Source organism: Siphateles boraxobius, unplaced genomic scaffold (assembly GCF_051911475.1).
Source record: "Siphateles boraxobius isolate OS27281-9 unplaced genomic scaffold, OSU_SipBor_1 1, whole genome shotgun sequence".
Taxonomy (NCBI): domain Eukaryota; kingdom Metazoa; phylum Chordata; class Actinopteri; order Cypriniformes; family Leuciscidae; genus Siphateles; species Siphateles boraxobius.
Window position 1 is genome coordinate 3,897,515 of NW_027508699.1, and position 23,681 is coordinate 3,921,195.

Here is a 23,681-nt window from a genome sequence, read left to right on the forward strand (position 1 = left end):
CTTGATGTGGCAGACATCACTCAGTGTTTAGACTAGCAGTCTAGAACATAAATGAACACCGACAGAGTACGAGACTTTAAACACACCTCTTTTTGTTTAGCACTTCATCAACTCTCAAAACCACTATAAAACTTTACAACTCTCTAACCAATGTCCACTATGTGTGTCCTTTCACTGAACTCTTGTTTTAAGTGTTGCTCGTTGTTAAAGTAACTAGGATCTTAACTCTGTGAATATTGAAGTCACCTTAAACATCCCTTGCTTATTTTAATTATATTTATACTGAACAAGGTCCAACATAAAACATTTAAATTGACTTACACCACGGTCTATGTGGACATTCAGTTCTGATCAATCATTTTAAGCCCTGCATACTGTCAAAATGCTGTAGAATATCAATCCTCTTGTCCAGTGCACTTCAGGAGGGGTGACTGTAGGATCATTGGTTTGGGACTAGGGCTGCACGATTAATCGCAATGAAACCGCACGCGATTTGGCAAAGGCTGTGATTATTTAATGCGCAGCTTGTCAGTGCAGCGGCTGATCGGTAGTAAACGCTGCTCCATCTGATCACCAGAGGGCGTCTCACACACACACACACCAAATATGCCCCTCCCAGAAGTTTGATAACACACATCATTCCAGGAAATCCCAATCGGGCATCATCTCACAGAAGGATGAGCTCAACTGTCATTATGAAGTGAGTTTGGAGTAAAAAAATGTTATTAAATTTTGTCTTTTGTTGGATAAGAGGTTCATAAACGCTTCCTCATGTTCGGAAAGAAGTTCGACACGTGTTGCTTTTTCAAGTATAAGTGAGTCAAACTCACGGTGCTGTCAGAGCGTTTACAGAGCCGTACATCAATGACAAGCTGCGCATACAATAAAAAATAAAAAAAATAAAAAAAAATAATAATAATATTCGCAGAAGCCTTTCAAAATTGCGATAAGCCAAATCGGTTTAAGTGCGATTACATGGAAATTGCATTTAAACGTGCAGCCCTATTGGGACAAACGTTCTTCCGAATGATAAGCCTGGGTTCAGTACCTTTCCTCCGATCAGTGGCAGGATGTGCATCTTGCCCGTGTGGCTGGCCTTCACCGAGGAGACCATGAGACAGGTGCCACATAAAATCACCTGCCGTCGACTCCAGCGGTTCACCGGCAGCTGCAGCTTTCCTTTGCGTACGTTATACGTCCCGGAGAGCTGGATGCGCTCCGAGCTCTCGATGCTGTGAGGCTTTCCTGCAAAACAGAGACAGATATGAGCCTGACTTCTCTACTCAACATATCCAGTGCAGCTTCAGATGCACATCCCAGTTCACTGCACTGATCGACACAGGACATTAACTGAGGGAAGTCAATTACTATCAGTCAAAATTACTAACAGTCATTTCTAGTAAAGGTCAGATTTCAGCAGTCAGAACTAGAAAATATGGAGTGACGTTCAGTAGTCACTACCAGTAATGAGTGTAATTAAGCAGCCAGTATTATTAAGAGTCAGTATTAGTAAAGATTACAATTAAGTAGGGATGGGCACGAGTACTCTTAACTCAACTTAACTCAGCTATATGTACTGTAGCACCACTAAAAACAACAATTATTGACCAAGGTTCTATACACTATATCAAATATCGTCAACATGTACAACATAAATGACAGAACAGACCAGACACGGCACAAATCACAATTAAAAGCCAAAGAAAATAGATAGGTTTTGAGTTTGCTCATCTAAAGTTTCGGTGCAGCAACGGCAAACGCTCGATCTCCTCTCGATTTCAGTCTAGCCCGAGGAACATTTAACCGTCTCTGGTTGGATGACCTAAGAAACCTTCCAGGATTGTGAACAGATAGCCTAATAAATCGGAAATATATACGGGAGCTATTTAAAAACCAGCAACTTTAAAATCAATTCTGTAAAGAATTGGGAGCCAGTGCAGAGAGGTCAGAACAGGAGGGATGTGCTCTCGTTGTAAGGTGCCTGTAGCTGCTGTATTTTGTACCATTTGCAGACGGTTAAGAGATGCTTTGTTAATACCTATATAAAGGGAATTACAAATGTCAAGCCTTGTTGAAAAAAGCATTAATCACCCTTTCTAAGTCCTTAAAAGAAAGAAATGATTTTACTTTAGCTAGGACTCTGAGAAAAAAAAAAGGTTATGACTACCATGCTAATCTGTCGACAAACACACCCAAATTCTTCACTAGTGGTTTCACACACAGAGACAAATGGCCAAAATTTAAGCAAGGAGAGATAGCAGCTTCTGAAGATTCAAAAACTAATTCAGTTTCGCCTTCATTCAGGGGAAGAAGATTTATGGACATTACATATAGGCCTTTACATCCACTAGACAAGCCAACAGAGTAACAAAACAAAATGTTATTTGATCCCAGGGGGAAAGGATTTGGGTACCGTCAGCGTAACAGTGAAATGAGATGCCGTGTTTCTTAAAAATCGACCCCCAGGGGAAGCATATTCAAGGAGAATAAAAGATGAATTTATAAGCTTTTAGCTTAAATAATTAAAGCTCACTTCCCTGAATGCCCACCCAGCGCTCCAAACGAGAGATCAGAGGTCAATCGTGTCGGAACTTTTACCACTGCTGTTAGTGGAACGGTTTATCCCAAAACCTGATTGAAATGCTTTTTATTCAGAAAGCTCTGTTAGTTGGTGAAACACAATTTTCTCTAAAATTGTAGATATATAAAAGAAAGATTTGAGACTGGCCTAAAATAAGTCAGAACTGTCGGGTCTAAGTTTGGCTTTTTGAGAAGTGGATGGACAATGGCATGCTTCATGTCATAGCCGTTTCAGGTGTTCATAATCATTTGAACTGTCGGCCCAATCACCTCAAAAATGTGTTTAAAAAACCGCGGGGAAGAACGTCATGGGGGATCCAGACGCTTTGAGCTGGCCTACAATACCTTGTAAAGCAGGAAGAAAACTCGAGTACTCGGACGTGACGATGATCGATCATGAAAACGATGATCACCCTTGACTTTAAAAAAATATACTTGTCAATTTTCTGATTGGTTATTGTGGCATTTTGGACGGTACCTGAGGTCTGATTGGTTAGCGTTAGTTTATTCAAAGTTTCAGCTCAAATGCAATGCCCGATATTACTAACTGGGTTATTTGAGACGGTCAGTTTCTTTCTTTTTTTTTTAAACATTGATGCATCATAATCTAGCAGTGTTATTTTTTCTAGTCATATGTTTATGTTTTCATAGACATGTTTTCATGTCATACTTTTATTTGTCAACATTACTTTCCATAACAGTCTTAAAATATTTGCATTATCTCCATGACAGACACAAATGAGAAAAAAAGAGACAAAAATACCCATTCCTACAATTAAGCAGTAGCTAGATGCTAGAAAGAGCACAATCCAGCAGTCAGTAGCCTACAAGACAACAGATAAGCAGTAAGTAGAATAGAGTCGTCTTCACAGATTCTTTGAATAATTCAGCAATGCTCCATATGGACTGAGTTTACATCCGCCATAGAGATACAAATGTACAATATGTTATGCATGTTCTTGACTAACTTCGCAGCAACATCTCTGCTTTCGCCTCAGAGACGGAGCAAGCGAGATCTGACCCAGAAGCAGCAGTGGTACAGTATGTGTGTCAGGACCCCACGGTACACACAGCACATGGAGCGCTGAAGCACACTTTACAGCACCACCATCAGCAGAGCTTTCACAACAAACACACACACACACACACACACACACACCCAGTCTTATCAAACACAAACAACAACACCTAAGATCTGCAGAAGAACATGACTTCCTTCAAGGAAGACAGACACTGATGTGCAGTAGTGGGGTAAGTGACCGTCTGCAGGATCAGCTTCATGTTGGTGAACACACAGTTATTACACCAGTGTATTCATGAAGGCTTCTATTGCTGTTGTGAAAAAATGGCCAGCTACTTGATCAGATCATAATCTCACTCAAAAGCTTTAGTTGCACAGTTATCTCTGGTGACCTGTTACAGTGAAGGAAATAATAGAAGTAAAAAAAGAGATTCCTGCCAATCTTGATGCTATATTTAATATATATTTATATATATATATATATAGAGAGAGAGAGAGAGAGAGAGAGAGAGACGAGCAGGAAGGGCTGTGGTTTCCTTTCGCCCATGAAAAAGCACAACACACCTAAATCATGCTTAAGATCCATGTGTGTGTATATATACATATAGATATCCATATATATATATATATATATATATATATATATAGATGTATACACACACACACATGGATCTTAAGCATGATTTAGGTGTGTTGTGCTTTTTCATGGGCGAAAGGAAACCACAGCCCTTCCTGCTCGTCTCTGACTGACATTCACCCTGAACTAGGGTTATATCACTCGTCACGGTACCAACATCTCAGCAGTCGGTCTCAATACTCACTTTTCAGTTCTCTGCAACAACTTTGGTACATAACAAAAACTTTAGGAATTATGTTTTTTTATTTTTATTTAACTAAATGAAAATATAATGTATTAAATAAACGAAATTAGTTCATTTTTTAATGCTATTAATGATTAATAACTAAGTAAGTAATACAGTAAAACAGCATGCAGTCTTTAAATTGTTCAGTTAAATAAACATTGCATTAAAAAAGTAAAATGAAAAGTTACAGTAGTAGTACAATGAAAAACAAAGATACACATTACAGGTAACAGAACAACTGGCAGGTATATTACACTATATTTCACCCCAACAAAAATCAAAACTCTCTAAAGAGTCACAATCGCTTTATATTACGAACAGATTTAATTTAGGGTGAATATTTAATTTAGCTGAATAAACACCTGTAAACTGAAGAGCTTTGCTAGTGGGTTATTTAACTCAACGAAACATCCTACATGAGATTAAGCAGATATTTATACAAATTAAGCATAACATTACAACTTAAATCTGCACAAGTGAACCTGATGCAAGTTACGAGCTAGTCAGAATGTGTAACTCCTGCTGTGGATGCGCTCTTCCTGTAACAGCGCTGAAACACGGACACTACACAATGAATAAAGAATTCACAATGCTTTATTACAATAGCGTTCTCCTTATAATGATAAGTAATATGACAGTCCCAATCATAGTTATTAATGTCGTGCATTGCTGTTTGCTGCATGCGCTGAAGCTGAAGATGACCACCACATGAGATGTGTGTGTACACCCACAAAATAAACAAAATATTACAACTACCAATAGCACAAAACAAAAGGCTGCTAATGCACGAGTGAACTGTGTCATGAAGGTGTAACAACAAGCACATGCTAAAACACAGGTGTACAAAGAACTCACAACATTATTTTACAGCGATGTTCTCATTATAATTTTACGTAGCCTATATGACAGACTGCATGTGCGCTGCACATATTGCACTTTGTATTTTTTCTTTTCAAAATGGATTTCAATCATATTTCATGAAGTTCATAACCCTCATGTTGTGAACAGTGCGCATCTGAAATGTCTCAGCTGAAGGAAATAATCCGGGCTTTAATATATGGACCAAATTTACTTTTTGGGGCAATAAGCTAACATTAAAAATGAACATATTATTGGCCGATAGCGGTATGGTTGCCGATATATCATGCATGCCTATTGTAAACAGAAAACCTTTGACGTGTTTGAAATTAGCGCCTATCAGCGTACGCGCTGGATTGACCCGGTCGCTGAAGTGAGTCCCATAATCCATATGAATTTTCTGCATTGCTGACAGTGATTCATGCCGCAGTAAATGGGACGTCCCACTGACTTGTCTCCCAGCGCTAAGGATAACTCCAAGAGTTTACACACCTCATCCTGTTTCGAGTGGCTGGGCAGATCCAGGGCTCTGGATATCCGGCACAAAGCAGAAGAGGGTGTGTGTCCAGGCTATATTTGTCCACGTTCTGCTCGTGCGCTCTAATGCACTGGAGAAACGCCTGTATGACATATTGGGGCTAAAAACTCCTGAATAATTTCTTTCAGGAGTTTTAAAAGGCTCGTGACTATGAGTGACAGGTTCTGGAGAACTTCGGCACACCAACAGATGCAGTACGCAATCTGACCAAAGCTTCGTAGAGCCGATGCCTCCATACTGAAAATCCTTTAGACAGTAAAAAGACAAACACACGACTGAGCTCATAACCAGAGGCATCCGATAAATAAAAGTTAATGTATGGCAAATTCAGATTATCAGATGATTATCCAATCTAACAATGCCACCTGAAAATATCGATTCAATTGATCCCCTTTTTAAAAGTGATCTAAACTTTTCACTGAAAGATATTTATTTTCTGACCGTTGTTGAACTTATTGCTAATTTCTTCATTCTGCACTGGAAATTTTTCATTCACAAGAACAATTTCTCAAAACTTTACCTAGATTTGACATCTTTCTTTCTGAAAATTCGCAAAATGTAAAATCTCTTAAACTCATAATAGTAAGAATAACACATTTCTTAAGTACAGACTGATATTTCTTTTGTTTACCTCTTTGTACTTATTTTGTTTTTTGTTGTATTTTAAATGCAGGGCTGTTTCTTCTTTGCAATAAAAAAAACAACTTGTTAAAATGTTATTTTGATGGTGCACTAGACATTTTACGAACTAGAAGTAACTGACAGGTAAGAGTTAGTACAATAAGTTGACATGTAATTGCAAAGTTACTCAAAGTTAGTAGAATATCTAAAGAGGATCGTTGAAATAAAGCGTAACCAAAAATTAATATGAAAAATAAATCTCTCATAGACTTAATTAAATTGATGTTGAAGGACAAACCTGCAGTTGAACATTAACCAACAGCATGGAAATAACCTTGCAGACTAATAGACTAATAGCTACTGATAAAGAATGAATGAGTTGAGCTCGTTCACGAGCTACATAGTAGAATAATTTAAAACGCAAAGCGATCTCTAAGCAGTTTCAACCCCATAATAATGAATCCATACTCCTGTAAAACCAGTCATACAGCAAAATTATTAGCTTATTTAAAACTATTCGCTTATTTTCTGACAGGATAGTCCACACAAAAATAAAGTGTTGTTCAAAAGCCTTCTTTTTTTTTCAGAACAGAAAAGACTAAATAAAAAAATGTCATAAAACACAAGGCCTATAAAACTGTTAAAAACTGAAATGAAATATCTGAAGTGAAATATCTGAAGTGAAATATATGAAGTGAAATATCAGTTCTCTGAAATGTTATGCTCCGGACAGAAAGACAGTTGTTGCGTGAAATCTCAAAAATCTCAAAGTGAATTCACATATATAATAAATCATAAACGTAAAAAATAAAATAAAATAAAAAGTGCTGTAACATCGAAGCAGGGAACTATATAGCCTACTGTAGATAAGCAAATAACTTTGTTCACTTAAAAATTAGTACTGACGCGTCAACCAAAATCGATTACGTTGATCACGCACTGTTAATGTTCATCACTAATCATGTTTCACACAAAACAAAACTCTGCAGCACATGCTAATGGCTAGTTTGGCAGCGCTGCTTAATACGGTTGCGTTCATACAGCGTTTCGTTTTTTACAACCGTGATCCGTATTCTATAACAGTCTTTATACAACAGTTCGTTCTGGTTCTCGAATCTGATTGGCCGAGAGCCTTTTCAAGCTGTGCGATATTCCCCAGTTTCAGCACTGGGACCGTATCACTGTTTGTATCACTCCGCTTGCAGGATTTCTCACAGAGAAGTTGAACCACTGTAAACCAATATAAAATAACAAATACTGGCTTATTGTTGTTGTGTCACAGAATGTAGAAGAGTTTTTTAGGCAAGAATGTAGTTATTTAGGTAGGTAGTGCTAAAATGCTAACTCGTTTATGGGGTTTGGCCTACAAAAACACGTCGTCCCTGGACCACTCTATTGAGTAAGCACTCAGTACGTTCACAAACTGTATTTGTACTATATATCATGTTGTTTTTTTAGGTTCTTGGAGTCTATGTGGCACTTTTGTGAAGGGATCCCTTAATAAAACATGAAACAAAAACTAATTTAAAGCAAGCACTGTCTGGTTTCAGCTCATTCAGATGAGTTCACCGTTCTCACTCGCAGCTATGCTTCAAACTCAAGAGTCAAGGGACGTCCCGCCACCAGGAGACTAATGCAGACTAATGAAACTCCTGCTAGTTCGGGACTCTTCAGAAAGATCCAGATGTTCAGAGCGACAGTGTCGTCTGTCCAGAGGATTTGCGCATAAATAGAGTCAGATCTTCTGCAATATGTGACTTCAGTGCTTGCAACACAAATCCTAGTTTCATCAACCACACTGCTTTAACTTTATATTACCAAACATATGAATTGCACTGTATTATTACTGAGAAATATGTGCAAAAAACGATTTATTATATAACTAAATCTAAGATGTGATGATGTGTATTAGGTCCTATATGTTGTAACTCTTGGCCTGAACACTGGCAGCAGAAATTAAAACACTAACACAGAACTACGACTGGATTGACAGACTGTTATTAAATGCAATCAGGAAATTTGTTGAGGTTATGATGAAAGGTAGAGCATTTTCTGCATGCAGATCAGTCGCCAGTGTCTGATATGGTACTGATAAAGTTCAGTGATCTTTAGAAAGTGATTCCACATGAAGGATGATCTGAAGTGCAGATGGGCAATAAAACGATGCACAAACAGAAATGAACAAGACTATCATCACTGCAACTCACATGACTCTCGATTTGAACATTTGATCAGGTGAGCACTGTTCGGTTTATGATTGGTTGTTGGATGGTGGCTAAACTGTTTCACACTGTGTAAATGATATAGGAATGATGTGCAGTAGCGTAGTGCCGTAGCGGTTAAATGAGTGCCGTATGAGTGCCGTAGCGGTTAAATGAGTGCCGTATGAGTGCCGTAGCGGTTAAATGAGTGCCGTATGAGTGCCGTAGCGGTTAAATGAGTGCCGTATGAGTGCCGTAGCGGTTAAAGGTCAGGATCGGTCCAGTAAAGTGCCACTATATTCATCTTACTGTGCCAAGATAAACAGACTGTGTTCAGATAAGCAGCGCTATCTAAAAAGGCGAATATACCTGATAAGTTAAAAGACGTTCTTGTTGTGCCTACAGTGTCAGCACGGTTTCTGTTTTCCCATATTTAGTAATGGTCTCCAGTTTGTCTGATGTCTGAGAGTGCCACGTGGTCTCATTAGTATTCTTGTGTATTTTTACGTAAAGTGTGGTTCTACCACATGTACATTTACTTACGTTTTCATACACACTGAAACGTACAATATTGACAGCACTAAAACGTAAAATTATTTACATATGTACACATTTTAGACTTACAAATGTGTACGAATCGTTATTTTTCAATATTAAATTCGTGGCATTAATATTTTGATTCTATCGTATTTAATTGTCATATCAATGACATGTTTTCAGTCATTAAACGCAGTTAACTCATCTACATATATGAAATTAAAACATTTCACTCGGTTCTGCGACTTCCGCTGCAAACTTTTTTAGAAGGATTACATAATGTTAAACAAGACTACACTTTAAACACTTAAAATGAATATCATTTCTGTAATTGTTTAAAGGGATAGTTCACCCAAAAATGAAATTTTTGTCATTAATTACTCGCCCTCACGTCGTTCCAAACCCGTAAGACCTTCGTTCATCTTCGGAACATAAATTAAGATATTTTGATGAAATCTGAGAGCTTTCTGTCCATCCATTGACAGTAATTAAATTACCACTTTCAAGGCCCAGAAAGGTAGTAAAGACATCGTTAAAATAGTGACCAGAATATTTTTTGTGCGCAAAAAACAAAAATAGACTTTATTCAACAATTTCTTCTCGTTTGTGTCAGATCTCCTACACAGTTTACATTGTAAATACAGTGCAGCGCTTCGAGTGCTACGTCAGACTGCCGGCTCATCATTGGCTGACACAGACGAGAAGAAATTGTTGAATTCGATTTGATGTTACGAAGATGAACGAAGGTCTTACGGGGGCTAGGAATGACATGAGGCTGAATAGTCAATGACAGAATTTAAATTTTTGGGTGAACTATCCCTTTAACCATTGTTTATTGAGTAATATTTATTTTGTTAGCCATGGGACCCTAAAAGCATTTTCTCAGTATGCTCCTACGCTGTGGCCGACCAAAAAACATAAAATTAGAAGAAGGAAAAAAAAAAACGCACAAAAATTCACCAAAGTAATCCACATCTTTAAGCCGGGTTCACTTCACACTGTACGATTTTGGCCACGATTTGGCCGTCTGAGATCAATTTTGCAAGACCTATAAAAGATTCCTCTGATCCTAGGCTAAAATCTAAAGTCTTTGATCGTTAGATTGACGTGTTCACCGACAGCCGATTAATGACCGTTGCGATCAAATTTTACCGCCGACGCAATTCTGGCAGTGTCAGAAGATTTGAGACTCAGTCCTGCGGTGACTTCTCCTACGACCGTCAAATTGTCTTCGTGTTTTTTTACGACAAGCCATGACCAAAATGAACTTTAGAGATTTCTTCGTAGCCACCATTGCAATCCGCGTGTAGGACAATGCAGCTCATAGCTCTTGGCTGTCGTACAGTCTGACATTAATGACAACAGAGATCTTACAGTATGACATGACTTTCAGCGAGGATCATGTTAGTACAGGCTGACAAGCAACAATCGTAAAGGACTTCGCAAATCGCACAGTGTGCATCCGGCTTTAGAATCCATATGTTTGCGAGGAACAGACCCAAATTCGAGTCTTTATTCAGCGAGCTTCCTCAGATCAGCAGTGACTGTCCATACCAGTGACTGTCCATACCTGTCCTGATCTGTGTCAGCTCATGTGCGTTTTTAGGGCTTTGAAACGATTAATCACGATTAGCCAAAATAAACGTTTGTGTTTACATAATATGTGTGCGTGTACTGTGTCTAATTATTTTGTGTATATATATATATATATATAAATACACAGACATGCATGTAGTCACATCAAATGACTAACTCATATTTAATGAATTTTAAATCTAAATATCGCATCAAATGATTGCATATTTAATTTCAGACATTTTGTGTATTTGCTCTTTCTGAGCAAAGATCTAAACTCACATGGCTTTGGAATACAGACCTAAGGCTGTTGTCTTTTTATAAACCTTTTAAATGATATCTAATTAGTAATTTATGATGATTACTAAATATGTGATAGGGAAAAAGGCGCTAAAACAATTATGCCTGAACTAAGGTTAAGCATCAGAGGTGGTATGATGGATGTACGAGGACAGTCGCAATTACACTGCATTTATATTGATGACACCCAGTGCCTTCAGATGCCCGCAGACACACGTTGTGTACTCTATATACAGCAGTTACACACACACACACACCATCTGAGCCTCGACCGGCCCACTGCGCGCTGGTCACGATGAAGGAACACTTTAACCATTAAAAGAAATGATTCTGGCTTGACAGCAGAGTGTTGATGTGCAGGCTGTTTTAATCATTTATTATTAAATATTGTGGGTTTTGTGAATTTTTTTCTGGTGTTTTTCCCCCCTTTCTTGCTAGTTCGAAACAGAAAAGATAATGCATGCTTTAAAAAGACATCACCAAAAACATAAAGGTCTTTCAAAGTTGTTACAGTAAGTAAATTAAATAAAATATTGAGTTCTTAATTTTATCATAAGTGAAAATGCTTTCATATCACAGCTAATTTGGATTTTTTAGTTTATGAAGAGGTAAAGTTGTAAATATAAGGTGTAAGGAGTGTGTTTTCATGACATTAATAGAGAGAGTGAGAGAAATCACCTGTAGCCCACAGTCACATTAATGCTACACAACAGGACTGAAGAAACCGCTGGAGCTCAGAACAAACTACAACCTTTTTATGAGACACACTGTACATGTCTGTACTGTACTGACTCGGGAAACACTGCAGCAATAGTTTCTGAAATGTGAAAGTGACGTGTGAAGGACACGCATGGCAACCCATACTCCGAAATTAGTGCACACATATAGCTAGTGAAGAGTGAACACACACACACACACACACTGTAAACTGTATAAAAAAAAACTTTTGAGTGTAGAAAATGAGATGTGTGAGAGTGATGAAGAGCAGGATGACACAGTGTGTGTACATGACACACACACACACACACACACGTGCATGAGTGGGTCGAGATGTTCGTCACGAGACTAACACAGTTACGTAACAGACAGAGTGAGTATGTGTTGGTGAAGAGACCGCAACAGAGAGATACCAATTAAACATGAAAAGTAGTGCAGTGGGATGGAAAAATGCATTCTGTTCTGTGTCAACTACATTTAAAGCTAAATTTTTGAAGACAGACAGACAGACAGACAGACAGACAGACAGACAGATAGATAGATAGATAGATAGATAGATAGATAGATAGATAGATAGATAGATAGATAGATAGATAGATAGATAGATAGATAGATAGATATCTGAAGCGGGCACAAATGTTGGTTTATGTTTTAGAAGCTTGGCTTTACAGTGAATACAGGGAATATGACCATCACTTTAACAAGTGCTTATAAATTTGCTGACATAACAGACTTGTGTCATATATCATTAAAAAGGGACTCAACTAGCAGAATACAACAAGTATATTCGCACGACCGTAAACACACGATGCTTTGGTTTGTGAGTTCCTGAAACATTAGTAAAGCAGGCCCATAGGGGTCTCACACCACATAACAACCTATCACAGGGTTGGTGGATTTAATTAAATCAGATAACAGGCTGGAAAACAGTTAATTCATACTTTGCAGTCACGTGACTAACGTTACCATGGATACCTGGAGGTCAACAAACGCTGAAAAAACGGCAAATTTCCAATACTAGCCTACAATCAATTATATAGTGAGGCTATTTTGTTTCCATAGCACATTAACAAAACATTACTAAATATTAATAATATCACTAAAATGAGAAAACGAGCCCGAACTCTATGTCATTTTAGTGATTATTAATATTTAGTAATTATATTGTTTTTAGTGTAATTAGTGTCATTAAACGTTTTGTTAATGTGCTATGGAAACAAAATAGCAGTCTTTAGTTCACGAACAGCACAACTCTGCCATCTGTGAAAATAAAAAGCAGCTTCAAAAACTTGTTTAAAAAGAAATAATCTTCTAATTTTTTACTGTCATTAATGTAGGTCCACAAGAGAAATATTAAGCCAGTAAATTAAGATAGTCGCCGCTATACCGTTATATCCATTGTCCCCTCTGAGAGAACGCGGCGTTAATGCAGCGACAGATGCTGAAAGCTCAGTCCGTTTCTACTTTCACTTTCGGGGAATGAGCGCGTTTACATGCACGTTCTTAACCCGATTATGCTGAATAATAGTGCATCTAATCGCACAACAACTATCTGGCATGTCGTTACACCTCAAAACACCAACTTTTGTATATTAAAACTGGCGACGTACTGGCAAGATCCTTGATTAGTTTACTGGGTTTCGTTGCTAGAGAACGACGTTCTTGCCCGCCAACCAGTACTTGTGACGTCACGTGCAAAGTATGAATAACCTGTTCAATTCATTGGGATGATGTTTCACAATCTCTACCGCTCTTGCACACACACATACGATACAGAGACGTATATATAAGCACAACTTTCAAGTGCACAGACACTTCTTGTCAACGCTGCCACGACTTTATCAGTTAAATAGTTTTGCATATCTGCACCCGTTGGTGACAGAATGCAGGCGTCAAGTCACGCGACAAAAAGTCTGAACTTGTTCTTCCTTTTTCAAATGAAACTTCATTTCATTTTTTGTTTATGTTCCTATAAAAATGTCATTCGTTTACGTTTCTTGAACCGGTTCAGAGCCCTTAGATATTGTATGTTTAATAATCTAACAAAGTTGTTTAACAGGTTGACAAAAATCCTGTAAGCGCTTCTGCTTTATCAGTCATATCTCATAGAAACCATGACATGACTTTAAGAAAATTCAACTCAATGAAATACAAATTAGCCTTCAGGAAACAATTATTTTCATAGTCATCAGTCATTTATCATATCATTCATGATCATGCACCATGTTTTTTTTTTTTTTGACAGATCTACAGTATAAAAAGTTACTTAGACTGATGTAACATGATGTAATACACACTTCAGTGAGCCGTACATGCCTGACATTCCCGAAGAGTCTGAGTACACACTTCACATGCCTTCAGACGGGGGAGGGAACGAGGGAACGCGACTTCGGAGAGTCTGAACCAATGCCAGGAATGAGGGAAACACTGTACGTTATACTGACCGCAGACTCAGAGTGATGATTGACAGGTCTAATCAGGTGACCGGCCATTAATCCTCATCACATGAGCTTTAATCTAGCCAACATCTGCCAAGATCCCAGACCTTTACGTCAGGCTCAACAGAGACAAGCTCCAGAGATAATCCGTATCATTATCGACTATCATACCTTTTCCATGCCCGGACACTTAAATGTTCTTAATTTCATAGAGTTATTTTTTTATAACTCCCCCCCCCCCCCCCCCCCCCCCAATACTATAATAAGTTCCCAATAATATGTATTACTAAGATGTAATGTAAATGTTCAGGTTTATGATCAAAGCTCTGCAGTTTCCAAACTTATAATGCAATGCAATACAACAGCGATTGAGAGATGAACAAATGAAACGTTCCTCAAAAGACGGATGGATGTCTGACAAAAGTAAAGCTAAGTTGCTTCAGTCCAGTGTGTGTTCATCTTGAAATCACAACATCAAAGTTATTCTTATGTTTGCTTTATAAAAATCTTTACAAAAAAAAAGATTTCACAGCAAAAAGACTGAAAGTGGTGGACATTTCATTTGTACAGTTATACTAAAATGCCTTTTACTTGCTAAAAACGTATAAACTATCAAATCAGACGACAGACGGCATGAAGCAGCAGAATGTGTGCAAGAGGTTTTTCAGCAACATTTTGATCATTCAGAGGCTTTAGAAACGTGCGCATCAAATACGACACAGTAGGTTTTATAGGGTTAAAGTGAGTGTAGTCTCTGGTTAACACTGTAAAAGTCTGCAGCTCATATTAAATCAGCTCTTAACCCTAAGACAACCGCTCCAACAGTTGCTAAGATCCACTCCTGCTCCCACAGCCCTTTCCTTCCCCCATGCGTGTTCCTCACAGCCCTGTTTTTCTCAGCGGCATGAATGAAAGCGCTTCCTGAAGCCCCACTGTTGGCCGACGGGCCAATGGACGCTGGCGTGAGACGGTAAAGGGAGCGCGAGCCAAGAACAGGCCGGGTGAACAGCATCTAAATATCCCGAGCCCCTCTCTCTTCACCCTCCACTGCACCAACACAGCATTCAGCCTTTCATTTCAATGATAATGAACAGACCGGAACAAGAGCGCCGTCCAAACTACAAGAGCGGCTCACAATGCTTTTGTGGCCATGTCATGTGCATCCGTGGGAGCAGAGAACGCTGCCATGTTTATTACCAGAGAGAGAAAGGAGAGAGAGAGAGAGAGAGAGAGAGAGAGAGAGAGAGAGAGAGTAACAGAGAGAGAGAGAGAGAGAGAGAGAGAGAGGGAGGTAGATTGAGAGTAAGAGAGAGAGAGAAAGAGAGAGAGGGAGGGAGAGAGGGAGGGAGATTGAGAGTAAGAGAGAGAGTGAGAGAGAGAGAGAGAGAGAGAGAGAGAGAGAGAGAGAGAGAGAGAGAGAGAGAGAGAGAGAGAGTAAGAGAGAGAGAGTAAGAGAGAGAGAGAGAGAGAGAGAGAGAGAGAGAGAGTAAGAGAGAGAGAGAGAGAGAGAGAGAGAGAGAGAGTAAGAGAGAGAGAGAGAGTAAGAGAGAGAGAGAGAGAGAGAGAGAGAGAGAGAGAGAGAGAGAGAGAGAGAGAGAGAGAGTAAGAGAGAGAGAGAGATCCATGGGAAGATAAACATGGAGAATCTTTGTGAGTTCATGATGTTGTTCTTACGGCTGCTGAAGTTTTAAGGACCGCTACTGCAGGGTCATGTTTGGCATTCGATTATCATATAGGATCACTGACAACACATCAACTCATGCTAACTTTACAGCATGTGTTTTTAAAGTTTGTAAACACTTCAGTAAGTTTAAATTTGCAAGGTTATTCTTTCCAAAATTATATTAAGTGCCTTTAACTATTATATAGTAACATTTAGGTCTTGTTTACACAGTAAAATCGGCAGTGTAAAAATTCCAGTGTTAAAAGTTATAAATTCCTAAAGAGTTAAATTAACAATCTACAATGTTAAAAAGTACTCCTCTTCAGTGTAATTACAGGGTGCTACGTAGTGTAATTTTATTTTTACACTGAAAGTGCAAAAAACCGCGCCGAATTATATTGACTCCGCCCCTCGATGACTGCTGCTGCTGCTGCCTCGCAAGACGACAACGCCATTTTATCTTCATGCGACCGAGACGGTAGGTTGAATTGCTTTTCTCTTTCTAAAATTAAATAGTAAATGCATTTATTAACATTTTTAGTAAACTATGGTGGTGAACACATTTAGAAATGAGTAATTGCGCGTTTTTGTATGGATTAAGGAAGCTCGTCAAGTTAATGAGATGCAGAGATGTACAGAAGAAAAAAGAAGAAAACATTTCTCATGCCGATTTAATTCAAACTTTTAAAATACATTTGTTGGAATGTGCTTACAATTTGTTATGTATATATATTTAGCTTCTTTCATTTTGGTTTGTTGACAGCCTTCATGAAAGTAAGCATTCCCGCCTCCAGTCGCGCCGAGGCCTGGGTTTACGACGAGCCTGGCACTGAAGCTGATGAGGAGGTCTGAAGCAGCACTATTTGGGCTTTTTTTCTGCGCAGATGAGAGAATTCTTAAAATGGTAATACATTTTATATATTTGTTTTGTGTGTATAAAAGTAGCTGTGTTATACATTAAAACGTTAACCATTCCGTTTTCGTGACGCATGCGCATTATTAACGCAGTCAATGTTTAACGTTAAGTGTGAATGACATAACTTAATCTCTATGTTACTTGTTCTTAGCAGCACTGAATATCATGTCGTCATATCTGCGTCAAGACACAAACTTCCTACCATCAAGTTTTTTTTTTATGACAGTTAAATTCAAACATTGTAAAAGTGAGCTAATCTATAAATCCGCCTGTCTTCCAGTTCAGTTTACAGGTATTTGCGTGAGCACTGGCAGAGCATACAGGTACTTTAGCTTGAAATCAGTCTTTATCAATTCATACTGCATGTTATTATAAATGATGTACTAACTATTTATCTGTCTGTATTTTATTAATATGAATCTGTATTTTCTGTTCACATTATAAATAACATTAACAAATTATGGGTCAAATAAATTCTAAACAACATGTCTTTAAATCGAATGAAGGAAACTCCTCTTATGAGATTGCAACAGAAGTGAAGAAAGCAACAGAATGCTTAAGATTAATCCATAATTGTGAGTATCATTAGCCTATATTTTATTCTATGTGCAGTACAAATTTTAATACATGACAAATGAACATGAAAAATCTAAACCTAACTGGGCAACCACACAATGCCTTTGTTCAGACCTGGAATTTACATGTGTCGTTGGTGATTGATTTGTCTTGATTGTCAAAATGGCATAGTGATTGATGTGTCATCATGAATTGTGTAAATTCAAGATATTAAACTGCAAAAAGTTAAAGGGTTAGTTGACCCAAAAGTGTAAAATTGTCTTTTCTCACCCTCATGTCATTCCAAACCCGGAAAGACTTTCGTTCATCTTCGAAACTCAAATGAATGTATTTTAAATCTGAGTGACTTCTGTCCCTCCATTGACAGTCCACGCAACTACCATTTTGACGCTTCAAAAAGGTCATAAATGGTTCATAAAACTAACCTATATGAATTGAGCGGTTTAGTCCAATTTTTCTGAAGAGACTCGATCGCTTTGTGATAAATAGATTGAATTTAGACTTTTATTCACATATAAACATTAATCAAAAAACATAAACAGAAGAAAAATAAAATTTGGACTAAACTGCTTGGTTCATATGGATTAGTTTTAAGATGTCTTTATGAACTTTTAAAAGCGGCAAAGTGGTAGTTGCGTAGCTGTCAGTGGAGGGACAGAAAGCTCTCAGATTTCATCAAAAAGATCTTCATTTGTGTTTCAAAGACAAAAGAAAGTCTTGCGGGTTTGGAACGACATGAGGGTGAGTAAATTACAGAATTAAAATTTTTGGGTGAACTAACCCTCTATTAAAAGAATGTGTCCTAGACCTCATCAGAACAATCGAATCTCAATGCGTCTTGGGGGCGTTTACACCTGTACTTCGAGTTGTTCACTTGTGCGTCACCCAAGATGAATGTTAATGCCAGGTGTGAACGGCACTACTCTGCCCGGCACTGAGAGAGATTGGGTTGTCATTATGCTATGTAACTGTTGATGTTTTTTTGTTTTTTGATTTTTGGTTAGAAGACCTCAACTAAGTTCCTGGAAAGGCTTCTCCCAAGAGCTTCAAGGACCTGATTGACTCTGCAGAATCTGTTGTGAAAGATGATGAAACTGATGATTCAGGTTAGACTATAATTCAGAATAAGATTATCTATATGCGCACATGCATTTTTTGCTGAAGTTGTCACATCTGTAATTTAGAATGGGGAAGCGATCTTGCATCAATTTGTCTCCTCCTTGATTTGATTCCACCATCACCACAAGGCTGCAAGAGACCTGGAAAGATGTGCTCATATCAAGCTGAAAAACACCTGGTTGTCTTCAAAAAGGTAAATTTGGGCATTTCTGTCACTATTTACATTACATTTATTCATTTAGCAGACGCTTTTATCCAAAGCGACTTACAAATGAGAACAATACAGAAGCAGTTAAACTAACAGTAGGACAACAATAGAGGGAATGCATTAACGTCACTTTCCCGCCGGAACACGCCCCCTCAGCCGGACTGAGTGGCAGAAGAGCAGCTGCGTGACTGGATTTAATAGGGGAAACTGCGAAAACGCAAGTAAAACAAACGATTATCAGTTTAAACTAAAGATTGGACTCAATATAGTGTCCCTTACAACTTACTAAAGATCCAGTGATCCATGGATATTAACATGCAGCCAGGAATCGTGTTTCCTGACATTTATATGTGCCTGATTTCGACACCGGGGAAATACATACAGCAAATTTGCCTGTGAACGCTTTATATACAATATAGGCAGGTCTAAATCCAGGTGATCACTTATATCAATGTTATATATATCATCATATCGTCTAGACTTAAAACTTGTATAGTTTTTTGTCAGTGTTTATTTAAAAATGTCAAATTATACAGAATATACAGTGGTAAATATTTGATTGATGAGTTGTCACTGCAATATATAACAATACAATATATAGAGAATGATTTTACCACTAAATCCAGCATATTGACACAAAAATGATAACTGCAAATCCACCTTTCGCTGCCTGGAGTCCAGTTGTTTCTATGAATTGCAGCTATCTATTTGCTTCTCTGTTCTGTAGCTTTAGGTAGTCTGTAAAAATATACCTCATATTTCTTGTCAAATCTAGTTGTACAGTCAGTCTCAAAGCTCTTTCCCGTTTTAGACGCGTTTTGTGTGTTTTTCCGCAGCATTCACACTGAAAACCAATGCTGCCGCTCAGTCTTTCTGCCACTCAGTGAGCGGAACAGCAGCGACTTCCGCTTACTGTGACGTCATGCGCATTCCCTCTATACGTAAGTGCTATAACCCCTCTCAGTTTAATTTTAGTGCAGTTTTTTTTTTTTTTTAAATATATATATAATAGAAGAGAAGAGAATTTATCGTCTGCCTCAAAATATTGCCATTTGGGTTGACTGTATTGTGGAAAACTATAAAGACGGCCAATTGGAGAGCTGACTTTGATTTGTTATTTTTGTCTTTGGCAGAGACCAGCATACAAAAACACCTTGATTGCATTGAACCGACCACACAGCATACCTGCTCGCTGCCGGTGGCAATAAACTCAAATACTACTACTGCATTCATGGATGGTACACAACTGTCGACAAGTAGTTTTCTGCAATCTTGTTCAAATCTACCTGTCATATTTGTTCATGTCTTGGCAAATTAGATGATGTTATGCTTTTTTAATTTATTTTTATTTTTTTGCTTTTTCTTTGCAACTCCTCATGAATGTGATAATTTGACCTTTTCACATCTGGCATATGTTTTAAAGGAGCCACTTTGCCCATTTGTTGAATAAACTTTGGATTTGTACATCTGTCTGAAGACTCTTGATTTTATGTCTGATCTTGTACATTAACACTATAATAATGTAAATTGTTTTTGCACTGAACAGAATACTTTATAAATGACACTTATAGTGTAATCCAATGGATTTAAATCAACACCAGGGGTGTTAAAACCCCATGGTGTAAAAATTGTAAGTGTAACACTTGACACTCGCAGTGTAATTTTTCTACACTGTACGGTGCTATATTAACACTGTAAATTCAACACTACGAACAGTGTACTTTTTACTCTAGATAGAGTGGGACCATATATGATCCGGAGTAGTGTTAAAATTAACACTTTAAGTGTTAATTTGACACTGCGTTTTTTACTGTGTACTCCTGTTTTGGTCGATCAGATCACGAGTGAACGACGCTAAATACAGGAGTAAACGGGGTCTAAAATGCTTTGAGTTTGTCAACTTTTGATCACTTCTAGAGGGAGTCGAAACGCTCATGTGTTCAAACAGCCACTAATGAACGTCTTCTCTTCTCACCTGACCTAATGTGTAAACATTATGGGAAGCCAGACGGATTTAAACTTTGGATGAAGACTCAAGTTTTGAAGATGAAAATCGTACCAAGCACAAAGTTCTCTCATGATTCCTCATTTCTAACACACACTCACAGTGTCCGGCTGGTCTTATGGCTGTCAGAGCAGAAACCAAAGCTGCTGCTAGTCGTATGTTTTTCTGTTTTCTCGTTTCACGTTCATATGTAAATTGTGCAAGCTTATTTTGTCCATTAGATCAAAAGATCTAAAAAAGTCCATACATTTACCCGCCCATAGACCCTTCCCTCGAAGAAATCAGGACAGAAGTGGTTGAAAGTGGACAAAAGAGACGGATTAAAACACCAGGTGTGAACAGTCATATATGTCTGCCTCGTCTACTTGTGATCCGATCGACCAAAGCGCATCTTAATACCAGGTATAAACAAGGCCCTAAACTAATCATTTGAATAAATGCAATGTGTGTTGTACTGTATAAAAAATACCTGCACGTAATTCATTCCTGTAATCGCATCTATAATTGCACATTGTACCTTTCCTCGCCCCATTATCCCAGTTCCTAACTTTACCCCCTTCCCATCGCAATAGCAGCAAGTGTTTTGCAATACAACACAATAAGCACATTGTGCATAACATTTTTTGTCAGTTCATAATAGTTAAAGAGACACCTAATATAAAGTGTGACCAGTCATTCATTTGTTACATAGGTTTCTGAAGTAAGTAAATAATTAAAGGGTTGTAGCACTATTTTTGACATGCACGTGTCATATAACAAAGTGCCTGACCGTGACGTCACGTGAACTCAGTGTCAGCGAGCTGATCTCTGGAGTCAAATCTTCTGCATGCACGCGTATTCAGTGTTTCTAAAACAAGCTTGTGCAATTTGTAAAGTACAAAATGTGTATAAGGAGTAATTCAAAGCCATTCCAATCACAAATAAAGATCTCTTAAAACGACTGAAACTGCTTCTCCTGAGATAAAGACGAGTCTCACGTGTGTCTCCTCCGGACTGTCAGTGTCAGAACCTCAGATTTGTGCCAAACTGCCAAAGTCTGCAAATCCCTTGAACTAAAACACTTCTTAGATGCTCGCCACAATATATTTATTTAGCGGACACTTCTTCCCAAATCGACAAATACAACTCAATGAAAACTACTACTGGGCGATACATTTCTCTAGGAAGTTGAAAGGGATTGTCACCCAACTAACAGCAGACTCTGACTTCTCATACACAGAGAAGTTGAACTGATCTTGCCTACGTCAGCATGCAGAAACTTGTGTACATGAGCCACAGTCGCTGTTTCTACTCTAAATTAATTTCCATGAACACACATCATCAGCTGACAGCAACCTCTTCATGTGTGGATGGAGGACGATGTGATCTGCCACACAACTCTCTCACACAGGTCAGTAAACATGAAGTAGTAGTACAACAGCAAATGCATCAGTCATTTACCTGCGTAGAAGCGCAGGAGAGATCCCAGCTCAGTGTTCATCCCCTCCTCCTGGACCCGCCATGGGTCCTTAAATCCCAGTTTAAAGAGAAAATCATTCTGGATCTGCAGGGGCCTCTCATCGGGGCCCAGGCGCCGGGCGGCCTCCCCGTGCAGCTGAACATACAGGGCCGGGCCAGAGTCCGAATCGGGCGGTGTGCCCACTGACCCCGGACTGTGCCCGAGAGCAGGCGGTGGGTCACCGGTCACGGGCCCCGGCAGGACGGGCTCTGCGGGACAGTCCAGCTCCAGCTCGTCCGAGGAGCTCCCGTATGTGTCCAGGCCCTCGGCGGCACTGCTGTCAAACGCAGACGCATCCGTGCCCAGGATCATGTCGTCGCTGAGCGAATCCCGGTGCTGGCTGAACCGGGCCCCGGAGCTCAGCTCGTCACAAGCACTGCTGGTCTCCACATCAGATTCCGCAAACCTCTTCAGGGAGTCCTCGTCCTGAGGGGACGAGCGGTCCACGCTGGCCTCCGAGGGTGTGTAGATGTCGTATTCCTGCGGGTGGTACGGATGCAGGAGCAGGAGGCGTAACCGGTCACCTGGCTGATCCGGGAGGCTCTCGGTCCCGGTGTGAAGGTGCCGGAGCGGATACTCTCCATCGCAGTTCCCGTTCACGTCGGTGGACAGGTAGCTTTTAGGGTTCAGCCTCAGGACGGAGCATGTTTTTCCGCCGGCCTGTTGCAGACGCTGGGCTATCTCGGTCGCGGTGCTGTCCACAGTGCACAGAACGGGCCGGGCCGGGTGAGACCACGCCAGCAGCCGGTCGTGCACGTGGATGGAGCCCCGGCGCAGGTCCTGGCGGACCCACTGGCGGTCTGACAGCTGTAGTTGAGGACTGGCTCGGTGTCTCAGCAGCGTCTGTCGGTCCAGACTCCGGCTGTGAGATGAGTTTAGACCGGACACGTGCCTCTTCACCCTCTTCTTCCTCAACAGCAAACTGGAGCTGCCTTTGCAGGCTTTGTTTACCATGTTAAGCTCAGCTGGGCTCTGGCTTCTGCTCCTGGGCTGGTCTGAGCTCGTCTGTTTCGATGCTCTCTGGCCTTCATCATCTTCTTCATCTGCTGTGCTTCTCAAGGCCACACTCAGAGCGCTGCTCTTCTTCAGTTTAACGCTCTCCATACTCACAAGATAATTCCTAGTCCATTTGAGCGGAGATGTGAGCGCCGCACGACGCTCCTGAACGCGCGCGGAACACGCAGTTATGATCGCGCCGCTCCGCTCGGGATCAGATCATGGAGTCTGAGAGCGAATGACGCGAATCTCGCGAGATACGCGCGAGGAACACGCGAGAATTCACGTCGCCCTGGATGCTGAAACGAAAGCGGAGGATAAACGTTGTTTTTTTAACCATATCCAGTAATTTCTATCGGCATGTCGTATTACTGTGCTGTTCTTTGGGTGGTTGAAAAAAATGCAAAAGAGGAAGTCTGTAAGCTCGAAGGACTAGCAAACCATCGCGAGA

General features: G+C 39.5%; 1 protein-coding gene and 1 long non-coding RNA gene across 5 annotated transcripts in view; one reads left to right on the forward strand and one right to left on the reverse strand.

Moving 5' to 3' along the window:
- Nucleotides 1-23,664, reverse strand: part of phlpp1 (PH domain and leucine rich repeat protein phosphatase 1) — a 55,210-nt gene extending 31,546 nt beyond the window's left edge. The window contains exons 1-2 of the mRNA XM_077242062.1: nt 22,177-23,664; nt 1,049-1,245 (exon numbers count right to left, since the gene is read on the reverse strand). Of these exons, the coding sequence (XP_077098177.1) occupies nt 1,049-1,245; nt 22,177-23,338 (1,359 nt within the window). The 5' untranslated portion in view covers nt 23,339-23,664. The remainder of the gene's footprint in view (nt 1-1,048; nt 1,246-22,176) is intronic.
- LOC143753295 (uncharacterized) lies at nt 16,340-19,950 on the forward strand. 4 transcript variants are annotated; one of them, XR_013207717.1, is made up of 7 exons: nt 16,340-16,390; nt 16,676-16,816; nt 17,109-17,151; nt 17,335-17,403; nt 18,409-18,510; nt 18,589-18,716; nt 19,865-19,950. It is a non-coding gene; the product is annotated as an uncharacterized LOC143753295 (long non-coding RNA). The 4 variants fall into 4 exon arrangements; XR_013207732.1 differs by lacking the exon at nt 16,340-16,390 and having other exon boundaries at nt 16,567-16,816; nt 18,412-18,510; XR_013207713.1 differs by lacking the exon at nt 16,340-16,390 and having other exon boundaries at nt 16,569-16,816.
- Nucleotides 23,665-23,681: the final 17 nt, after the last annotated feature.